Source organism: Helianthus annuus, chromosome 8, assembly GCF_002127325.2.
Source record: "Helianthus annuus cultivar XRQ/B chromosome 8, HanXRQr2.0-SUNRISE, whole genome shotgun sequence".
Lineage (NCBI taxonomy): Eukaryota > Viridiplantae > Streptophyta > Magnoliopsida > Asterales > Asteraceae > Helianthus > Helianthus annuus.
Window position 1 is genome coordinate 109,875,800 of NC_035440.2, and position 12,267 is coordinate 109,888,066.

Here is a 12,267-nt window from a genome sequence, read left to right on the forward strand (position 1 = left end):
GGACCCCACAATATGAAGCTCTGGACCCACTTGGATCCATCTTCCACAGTCCTGATCCCAAGGACATGTCCCTTTCAACTCCTTTACCCTCACCCCCCACATTACCACCATCCATGATACCCTTGTTGCATACAGTTGATATTACTCAGACACAAACCAGTTCCTCTCAAACACCTATTACTGAGAGTATACTCCCACAAGTGACTGGGTCTGATGTTAATATCTCTGTTATCCCAGTAACAACTGAGGAGGTTACACTGCAGGACTTACAAGTAACTCCTGTCAGTAGTTCAAGTGGAGCAACCGCTACAAATGTTGATGTAACGTCCATAATTTTTCCTTTTAATTTATTAAATGACAACATACTTTTCTAACAAAATTTGGGCATGACCCGTTTGTAAGCGGGAGGTACCCTGTTTTTCATAACCAAATTTCATTCAAAATGTACGCAAACATTCAAAAGACATGACATACACAACAAAAGATGACCTATTTTTAGTTTCGATACCATTAAGTTTATGTACGCACTTACGACAACTTTCGAAAGACAACCATGACCAAACTAGTTTTAAGTACAAAACATAGACATAAGTAACTAGGTAATTTGACATCGACTTTATACAAAATGCTGAGCGCTTGACGGGCTTGAGATGTGTTCGATCCGGGCAAAGCTTGATAGCTAGACATGAGATTTACCTACATGACCACAACAACATCAAACATCATTAGAACAAAGTTTCCTTCTAACCCAAGAAATTTAACTTACGAACTTGAAATAAACATAATGTTCACGACTTGTATTACACTACATTCTTTCATACTTGTACGGTAGTGAGTTCCAACGGAACTTCATGCCAATCTTTCTAGTCTTACAATTTCATCATTCGACCCCTTCAAGCGAAGGGTCCATTCTTATAGCTTACCCATGCTTAACTCAAAATAGCACAATTATGGATAAACACATATCTAAAGTAAAACCAAAACTTGTACAAGTATGCGTACCTCGGTCTTGATCCCCTTATTGCTTCACTTGACTCGAACTTTCTTCCTTAACGCCTACATATAACCATTCATTCTTTTAATCTATGTTTCATACTCAATTACATACATCAATTGATAAAAACTATACACAATTTGGCTCATACTTCTTAAACACATTCAATTCACATAAGGTTTATGACATACAAGACTAATATCTTTATTGTGGCATCTTGTCAAACACTTGGTGTGCATAACATGAATAAAGCATAGGGTACAAGTGTTCAATGCATGATTCTACTAGTTCATTCTTAAATCATTAAAACAATCAAATTTCCCACAATAATCCTTCCAAATCAGTTTCTAACTATTACTAATCTATCAATAATAACTCTTACACTTACTATTGCAATAATTAGCATATAATTTCATTCCATGTTCTTCATCATCACCCTAGTTCAAGTGGGTTTTTGCTAAAAATCACCCAACTATCTAGAATCAAACATAATTCTTGTTCTAATGTATTTTCCTAACTCTTAGACACACAAATTTCTGCATACATTCATGATTGGGTCGAAACCCTCATTCTATAATTCATCAATTTCAGTATTTCGACTTACCTCTTTGTAGGACAAGCTTAGATTACTAGAGAATCGAGTTCATGCAGGTTATTTGATCTTGATTTCCCTTTCAATCTTGCAGATTTGTAGAACTTAGGGTTTTCCCCTTGGTTCCTCTCTTTGATCGATCCACAGAACACACCAGGAGGTGTGTTTTGTTTTATTTTATTTAATTGTAAACTTTCTTTACTATATACAAATTTAGCCCCTCTAATTCTAATGGTTGACAATTAACTCATAAACTTTCATTCTTGTTGAACTATTACCACATTCTTTTAACTTAGTTAATATTACAATATTAGACATTTAAAATAGCATAAATAAATTGCGCATTTTGGGGTGTTACAAGTCTACCCTCCTTAAAAGAGGTTTCGTCCCCGAAACCTGAATATATACCAAATAATGTCGGGTAGAGCTTCCTCATTTCATCCTCTAACTCCCATGTAAGATCCGATCCTTTCCGATGTTGCCATTGCACCAAGACTTGCTTTATAGTTTTGTTCCGAAGGTGCGTTACCTTAGAATCCTTGATAGCTATCGGCTTCTCGATATAATTCAATTTTTCATCCAGCTCAATATCGTCAAGGGGCACATATGCCGTCTCATCCGCTAAACACTTTCTCAATTGTGATACATGGAATGTGTCATGTATTCCATCCAAAGTTGGCGGTAACTCCAACCGATATGCTACCTCCCCAACCCGGGCTAAAATCTTGAAAGGTCCTATGTAGCGAGGACCTAGCTTTCCTCGCTTACGGAAACGGATTATACCTTTCCATGGGGAAACCTTTAATAACACATAATCACCTACTTGAAATTCGATGGGTCGCCTCCTTTGATCTGCATAGGCCTTTTGTCGATCTTGAGCCGCTTTCAAACGGGCTCGCACAAGATCGATCTTCTCGTTAGTTTTAGCCACCACCTCGTTGGGTGCAATTTCTCTCTGTCCCACCTCTCCCCAACAAATTGGAGTTCTACACTTTCTTCCATACAACAATTCATACGGTGCCATTCGAATGCCGTTGTGGTAGCTGTTGTTGTATGAAAATTCCACCAACGGCAAGTGGTCATCCCAGCTTCCCCCGAAGTCTATCACACATGCTCGTAGCATGTCGATAAGTGTTTGAATAGTCCGCTCGGACTGACCATCCGTTTGGGGGTGGTAAGCGGTACTGAAATGTAATTTTGTACCCATACTTTCATGAAAACCTTGCCAATATCGAGATGTGAATCGGGTATCTCGATCCGACACAATAGATACAGGAACTCCGTGTCGTGATATTATCTCGTTAACATAGATCTCCGCCATCTTTTCGGAGGAGAAGGCTTCCCGAATGGGTAAGAAATGCGCACTCTTGGTGAGGCGATCTACGATCACCCATATAGCATCGTGACCTTTCCTTGTCTTAGGAAGCTTGGTCACTAGGTCCATCGTCAATTCTTCCCATTTCCATACCGGAATCTCTAACGGTTGCAACTTCCCATATGGTTTCTGATGTTCTGCCTTTACCTGCAGACATGTCAAACATTTGGCAACATACTTGACAATATCACGCTTCATGCCGGGCCACCAATAACTTTTCTTCAAGTCCAAATACATTTTTGTAGCTCCAGGATGAACCGAAAATCGGGATTTATGAGCTTCTTCGAGTAATACACCCTTTGCTTCGCTAAACCGTGGTATCCAAATACGACCATACATGGTTTTAATTCCATCGGATCTTTCTTCGAATTTATCCACAAACCCCTTTGTTCTTTCCTTTTTGGAATCCATTCCGCTTAGTGACTTGATTTGGGCTTCTTTAACCATTTCGAGAAATCGAGGTGTAATTATCATCTTCATGGACTTTACTTGAATTGGAGGCGGGTAATCCTTTCGGCTCAGGGCATCGGCTACTACGTTAGCTTTACCCGGATGATAAAGGATCTCACAATCATAATCTTTAAGAAGTTCTAACCACCTTCGTAGCCTCATATTTAATTCCTTTTGCTCGAAAAAGTATTTAAGGCTTTTGTGGTCAGAATAAATAACGCTTTTCGTGCCGTAAAGATAGTGCCTCCATATTTTCAAAGCAAATACTACTACAGCTAACTCCAAATCATGGGTTGGGTAATTACTTTCGTGTGTCTTCAATTGCCTAGAAGCATAGGCAATGACTCTACCCCTTTGCATCAAAACACATCCCAACCCTTGGTGTGACGCATCCGTAAACACCACCAAGTCTTCCGTTCCATCTGGTAGAGTTAGTACCGGGGAACTCGACAGCTTTTCTTTCAAGGTTTGAAATGCCCTTTCTTGATCTGCACCCCATGAAAACTTCTCATCCTTCTTGGTTAACTTGGTCAACGGCAAGGCCAATTTAGAAAAGTCCTGGATAAACCTCCTATAATAGCCTGCTAAACCCAAAAAGCTTCTTACTTCACTTGGGTTCTTGGGAGGTACCCATTTCATAACGGCTTCCACCTTTGACGGGTCTACTAAGATACCATCCGCATTAATAACATGACCGAGAAATTGTACCTCTCTAAGCCAAAAAGCACACTTGGAGAATTTCGCGTACAATTTCTCCTTGCGAAGTACTTCAAGAACCTTACGTAAATGGCATGCATGATCGGCTTTACTTCGGGAATAAACCAGGATGTCATCGATAAAAACTATAACGAATCTGTCTAACATGGGCCGACAGACTCGATTCATAAGATCCATGAACGCGGCAGGCGCGTTCGTTAATCCAAAGGACATTACTAAGAACTCGTAATGCCCGTATCGCGTTCTAAAAGCCGTTTTCGCCACATCCTCATCTCGTACTCTTAACTGATGGTACCCGGACCGCAAGTCTATTTTTGAAAACCAACTTGCCCCTTGTAACTAATCGAAGAGATCATTGATTCGGGGCAATGGGTGTCGGTTTTTCACAGTCATCTTGTTCAACTCGCGGTAATCGATGCACATGCGCATCGAACCATCTTTCTTTTTGACAAAAAGTACAGGCGCTCCCCATGGCGACACACTCGGGCGTATAAATCCCTTGTCGAGCAATTCTTGTATTTGTACCATTAGCTCCCGCATTTCTGTTGGGGCCAGCCTATAAGGGGCCTTGGCTACGGGTTTGGAATTAGGGTACAATTCGATCTTGAAATCCACTTCGCGTTCTGGTGGAAGCCCCGGTAAATCTTCCGGAAAAACATCAAGAAACTCATTCACAACTTCAACCTCTTCTATCTTAGGGGTATTCTGCTTAGTATCCACCACGTAAGTTAGAAATGCCTTGCTTCCATTTCGTACGTATTTGTATGCTTGGACTATAGAACAAAGCTTAGAATTGATATTCCTTTCCCCTTGTATGCTTACTCGTTTTCCTTCCGAGGTTAACACATGAATTACCTTCTTCTCACATTGAATTTCGGCCTGATGTTTAGCTAGCCAATCCATGCCAACTATAACCTTAAATTCCCCCAATATCATGGGAATAAGGTCAATAGCAAACTTCTCGTCTTCAATGATTATTTCACAATCTCTACAAACTTCGTGCAACAAGTAACTCTTACTATCGGCTATTTCTACTTCTAATGGTACACGCAGTCTTTCGATTCTAAAGGAGGGGTGTGACACTAATTCACTTGATACAAACGATCTACTGGCACCGGTATCAAATAACACATACGTAGGCATCGAGTTCAATGAGAATATACCTGATACAACATTCGGGTGGTCCTTCGCTTCCTCGGTTGTGATCTGAAACATCCTCCCCTTAGCTCTTGGGGCTTCCTCCTTTCTTGCCTCCTTATCAGTTTTCTGTTGAAGCTTGGGACACTCAGCCTTAATATGACCCGGTTGGAAACAGTTGTAACACGTTCTTGAAGGATTAGGACACCTATAGTATGGGTGTCCCTCTTGACCACAGTTGTAACAACCCTTCTTCCCTTTCAAACATTCCCCCGTGTGTAACTTTCCGCACGTTTTGCATTTCGGAATACTACCCTTTGCCTTATCCTTCTTGCCTTGATCTTGAAATTTTGGTTTCTTTGAAGGGCTCGAGCTGGAAACATTTTCAGATACTCTCTTTTCGCCTCTTTCTGCCTGTCTTCTCATTTCAATCTCCCTATCTCGGGCCAGTTCAATGAGCTCATTCAAAGTTTCACATTTAGCGGGAATTATGAACTCCCGATATTCAGCCTTCAACATACCGTAATAACGGTTTATCTTCATTCTCTCCATTCCTGCTATCTCGTTACAGAACATCAGCTTGTCAAGGAAAACGTTGGTGATTTCATCAATGGTTTCATCTTTCTGACGAAGATGTAAGAAATCTTCTTGGATCTTGTCAATGGCAGATTGTGGACAGTGGTGCTTCAGAAAAGGTTCCTTGAACTCTTGCCATGTCAAGACTTGAACTTTTTCTTCCCCAAGCTCTTTACTATAAACATCCCACCAATCCTTAGCTCGGAGTTGTAGCAAACCGGTGGCGAACATCACTTGATCCTCCTTTTCACAATGACTCCTTACGAACACCGCTTCCGTACTTGCAATCCACCTTTGACATACTATAGGATCAATTTCTCCTTTGAATGGTAACGGGTTGCACGCCATAAATTCTTTGTAAGTGCACTTGCGAGTTCCTTTCCTTTCTTGCATTACATTAATCATTCCTTTTAACTCGTCTATCTTACTCGCCATCATGGATTCTACCACTTCTAGCACATGACCTTCTACTTCTTGGGCTAAATGAGGAATACTTGCTTGCATTGCCCTTCAATCTCTTCCGAGATCATAGTTTTCAGCTGTTCTTGTCGTGTCGCTTCATCCTCATTCGTGTCCGTCATCTACACATAAACATCATTCTTTATTCCAAGCATTCAATCATCCTTTCCGTCAAATAATCATTCTTTTAGTACATACTTCCTTGAAAGTTAACATTCATGCATACTATTATTCTTTAGAGTCTTATTATAGCGTTTGCAATACTTCACGTATGATAGAAAACATTAAGCAGAACATCGCAATTGAAGAAGGCTGAAAACAGGCTCCACCGTAAATTACGGTGTCACCGTAATTTACGGTGGTATTATTTCCTTTACGGTGTAAGGCTACTGCCTTACGGCAGAAGAATTTCGTTCCAGTGTCTACCGTAAGTTACGGTGTCACCGTAATTTACGGTGACTCCCAGCATACTTTGATGAATTTCTTATTTTTGCAGCCATCTGTTCAACCCGTTTTAACCCGTACCAGTCCGTTTCGTCCCAAACTTTTACACATCATCCCGTGATGATTTTCCTAACATTCCCTAACCAACTCATTCATAATACGAAATCAACTTTAAAGGTACTTACTTGCTTCGCGCCGCGGGTCGAAAACACTCTTCACATGAGCTTCCGGTTTGAGTTCAAGCATTTGATGCTTGAATCCCTCAAACCCACGCTCTGATACCAACTTGTAACGTCCATAATTTTTCCTTTTAATTTATTAAATGACAACATACTTTTCTAACAAAATTTGGGCATGACCCGTTTGTAAGCGGGAGGTACCCTGTTTTTCATAACCAAATTTCATTCAAAATGTACGCAAACATTCAAAAGACATGACATACACAACAAAAGATGACCTATTTTTAGTTTCGAAACCATTAAGTTTATGTACGCACTTACGACAACTTTCAAAAGACAACCATGACCAAACTAGTTTTAAGTACAAAACATAGACATAAGTAACTAGGTAATTTGACATCGACTTTATACAAAATGCGGAGCGCTTGACGGGCTTGAGATGTGTTGATCCGGGCAAAGCTTGATAGCTAGACATGAGATTTACCTACATGACCACAACAACATCAAACATCATTAGAACAAAGTTTCCTTCTAACCCAAGAAATTTAACTTACGAACTTGAAATAAACATAATGTTCACGACTTGTATTACACTACATTCTTTCATACTTGTACGGTAGTGAGTTCCAACGGAACTTCATGCCAATCTTTCTAGTCTTACAATTTCATCATTCGACCCATTCAAGCGAAGGGTCCATTCTTATAGCTTAACCATGCTTAACTCAAAATAGCACAATTATGGATAAACACATATCTAAAGTAAAACCAAAACTTGTACAAGTATGCGTACCTCGGTCTTGATCCCCTTGTTGCTTCACTTGACTCGAACTTTCTTCCTTAACGCCTACATATAACCATTCATTCTTTTAATCTATGTTTCATACTCAATTACATACATCAATTGATAAAAACTATACACAATTTGGCTCATACTTCTTAAACACATTCAATTCACATAAGGTTTATGACATACAAGACTAATATCTTTATTGTGGCATTTTGTCAAACACTTGGTGTGCATAACATGAATAAAGCATAGGGTACAAGTGTTCAATGCATGATTCTACTAGTTCATTCTTAAATCATTAAAACAATCAAATTTCCCACAATAATCCTTCCAAATCAGTTTCTAACTATTACTAATCTATCAATAATAACTCTTACACTTACTATTGCAATAATTAGCATATAATTTCATTCCATGTTCTTCATCATCACCCTAGTTCATGTGGGTTTTTGCTAAAAATCACCCAACTATCTAGAATCAAACATAATTCTTGTTCTAATGTATTTTCCTAACTCTTAGACACACAAATTTCTGCATACATTCATGATTGGGTCGAAACCCTCATTCTATAATTCATCAATTTCAGAATTTCGACTTACCTCTTTCTAGGACAAGCTTAGATTACTAGAGAATCGAGTTCATGCAGGTTATTTGATCTTGATTTCCCTTTCAATCTTGCAGATTTGTAGAACTTAGGGTTTTCCCCTTGGTTCCTCTCTTTGATCGATCCACAGAACACACCAGGAGGTGTGTTTTGTTTTATTTTATTTAATTGTAAACTTTCTTTACTATATACAAATTTAGCCCCTCTAGTTCTAATGGTTGACAATTAACTCATAAACTTTCATTCTTGTTGAACTATTACCACATTCTTTTAACTTAGTTAATATTACAATATTAGACATTTAAAATAGCATAAATAAATTGCGCATTTTGGGGTGTTACAGTTGAACCCACTGGTTTGCATTTGGACAGTGGTTACATTCATAAGACTCCCTTGAAGGCAATTTCTTCAATAGCACCACTGAGAACCACCAGTGAGTTTGTTTTAACCACTGGCAACATCAAAAGGTTATTAAGTGCTGAAGAAAGAAGTCCCCAGTACCAAGAACAAGCGGCATCAGTGAATGATTTTTGGGATTCAGTCCCTAAGTCACACATTGGTAAAACCACTGCTGGTGGGGATTCAGATGATCCCATTAACTTGGGTGATGATTCAAAATATCAGGAATTGACGGGCAGAGTTGAAAACTTGGAAACCTCAATTGCTGAAATAAAGGATATGGTGCAGCAGCTGTAAAAAGCTCAGAAAGCCCAATCCACTGCTCCTCCAGCTCAAGCACCTGCTCAACAGGCACCTGCTACAAATGAGCTATGGACCATGTTCCAACCACTGCTGGAAAGACAAAAGCAGTTGGCTGATCAGCAGCATGCTATACATGTACAGAAGCTGACAAACATGGTGGAGTCAAGATTCAAAGATACTCAGGCAGATATCAAAGCTATCAAGGCTCACATTCAAAGTCTCTCTGGAAAAATTCCTTCCACTGTTCTCTTCATGAATGAACCCTTCCTAGATAATGCCAAAAAGGGGGAGAAGATCAAGTGGAAGAAAAAGGGAATTGATGATGGTATATACATTGAGCCAGAAAATAGCCAAACCAAAGCTGCAGTATCAACATACACCACATCACCACACACCACCACAACTACTGCTCCACCATCATCTGTGTCTACAAAACCAACATCACCATCAAAATCTATCACCCCATCATCACCACCTGCTAAAAAGCAGAAGACATCAAGTGTTACAACATCTGCTGTAATGATAACAACAGTTGAGACATCATTTGTTTCAACAGCTGTTAGTCAATCACTCATCACCATTCAAACCCCTGCCATCAAAACCCCTGCTCAAAAGCAGAAGACATCTGCTGATACATCAGTAGTTGTAATAACAACAGCGGTTGAAACACCAGTTGTTTCAACAGCTGTTAGTCAATCATCTACCACTGATCTCACCATTCCTACGTCACAAGCAAAATCCATTTCATCCACAAAGCTTTACAAAAGAAAAAGAGAAACAACTCAAGCCACTGATGAAAAATATGATCCTGTTGCTTCAAAATATCCACTGGAACTAGATGCTGTAAAAAAATGAGATGAAACAATTTTACACCGAGGATGATCCTTCAAAAAGAAGGTTTCCTTCTCTCATAGGCTTCATAGTTCCAGAAGACATGGATGAATATCTCGAAATGAAAGCAAGGCAAGCAAAGATTCGAGCTAAACTCGAATGCAAAGATCAAGGTGATAAAGCCATTTCTGAAAAATTGGAACTCTTACTTACAAAAGTCAAGCTGATGAAAGAAAGGACAGATCAAAGAAAGGAGATGAGAAAAGAACTTATTGCATATATAATGAAAGAAAAATTCTATCCAGCTGAAGAAAACCAATTTGAAGAATGGCCAATAGTTGCTCTGAAGCATGAAGCAAACAAGATTGAAAGGATTAAAGGTGATCCAAGTAAGAAGAAGACAGCTCCAAATTGGAACAAATATAAAAAGCTAATTGCTGATCTTACTTCTGAATATAAAAAGAAGAAACAGGAGCTGGTAGATGCTAAAGTTGACGCTGCTGATGCCATAGCAAAATGGTCAAAGCAGCATATTGATGAAGCTTATGAAAGGCTGAAGAAAAGAAGGATAACTATCTCAGACACTTCAAAAAGGCCTGACTACAAAAAGCTTGAACAACAGATTGAAAACCTCAGAGCACTATTCAAATCAGCAGATAATCCTATTCTTGTGTCAAACCAAGAAGAAGGAAAACAGCTGTCTGAAGAAGAGGTAAAGAAAAAGGAAGCTGAGTACTTCAAAGAAACCATCATGAAAATACGTCTAAAAGAAGAGAACTCAACAAAGCTTCAGAACCTTTTTAAGAAGGTATTAACCAAGCCTGCATCACCAAACACTTCAACAGACATGACAAACATTGAGAGGCAAGAGCTAATTGAAAGAGAGACTGTAGAAGACATAGCTGCAGCAAACAATGTCATTGAAATGGCCTTCAAAAGAATGTCTGAAAGTCTGCAAGTGTTCTCAAGGCCAACATCTCCAAACTCATCAAGAAATAACTCTCTCCCAAGAAACCCGTCTGGATTAAAAGTACTAAAGTGGATGTCTGATCAAAAGACCCACGTACTGACCTTGTTCAGATCCAACGGCGAAGTGAAGTACATATCAAGGAGAGAAGCACTAGGCCTTAGTGTTGAAGATTTGCAGGATCTCCTTGAACTTACACTGTGTAGGGATGAAGATGACACAAGTTCCAAGGATTTTGAAGAAGAATTTAAAAGACTAGCTAAGGAACTTCTGATGAGGAATAAAGGTCCAGAATAATGAAGGGTTTTGGCATTATCTGTTCCAGGGGGAGATTGTTGGGATTGAACCCAACCAGAGGAACAGATAATGAAAGCCAAAACCGGATCACAACAATGGATTCAGAATAAGCAGCTGTTTACACTTTGCTTTTCCCTTGACAGTGGTAATCTAACAGCTGATGGATCTTAAGTACTGCTCACTAGAACAACTGATGAACCAAACACTGATGAAACTCTAAAGACTGCTGAAGACAAATACTGTTGCTCTATCTACTGCTGTTTCCTAAGTACTGCTGAAGACACAAGCACTGCCCATTCAAAGACTGATCACCTTTGAAGAAAGCACTGATGCTCAACATCAGTGCTCAGGCTACAACATCGGAACGTGAAGCAGTAGTTATCTCTTGTTTTGTATTGTACTTATAATCAGTTGTTAAACATTAGTAGTTTGTATAGAACAGTGTTTGTAGGTTGTTAGGTTGTTAGATGTCACTATCATGGTGACGTCAGCTGAGATGCCTCAGTGGTTTGGTTTGCCTATAAATGGAGCAGTACCTGTACAGTTACATTTGATTGACTGAGTGGATTCTTCTTCTCCAGTCCAATCCTTTCATCTTGTGCAACCAACCTTGGGGTATCAGGCTGAGGGGGAGCTTAGTTTTGTAAGCTTGCATTGTAATCTTTTGATTTGCTTTGTAACCTTTCGACTGATGAAAAGCAATTGTTTATCAAACTATTCTCTTCTTTGGATTGTGTTTACAAAGTTTGTATGCATTTCCGCTGCACTTTTCACTGTTTCATATTTTCTGAATGTTCGATTTATACAAACAACACAATCATGAGAGGCTCCGATCCTAACAAAAACATGTCAAAGAGCTGAGAAAAGCAATGGAGTCTAGCTTTAAAAGCACACAAGCAGACATCAAGGCCCAAAAGGCTCATCTGTTGACAACCACTGGCACTGCTCCTTCAACAGTTCTTTTTATTGAAGAACTCCCCTCAGATAATGCCAAAAAGGGGGAGAAAATTCAGGAGTGGAAGAAGAAAGGGATTGATAATGGTCTGTATCTTGAGCCAGAAAAGGATGCTATGCTCAGAAAAATTCACTTGCCAGATGGTAGCAAGAAGGTTGATGTTACTCAAAATGCACTTGATGAAGGAGTAACAACTGTAAA

General features: G+C 39.4%; 1 protein-coding gene across 1 annotated transcript; it reads right to left on the bottom strand.

Moving 5' to 3' along the window:
• Positions 1-1,018: 1,018 nt before the first annotated feature.
• LOC110870507 lies at positions 1,019-6,345 on the bottom strand. The gene is made up of 2 exons (XM_022119684.1): positions 5,292-6,345; positions 1,019-1,056 (listed from the first exon to the last, which is right to left on the bottom strand). Exons 1-2 carry the CDS (start codon positions 6,343-6,345, stop codon positions 1,019-1,021), a joined length of 1,092 nt encoding a protein of 363 aa, XP_021975376.1.
• Between the last annotated feature and the right edge of the window lie 5,922 nt (positions 6,346-12,267).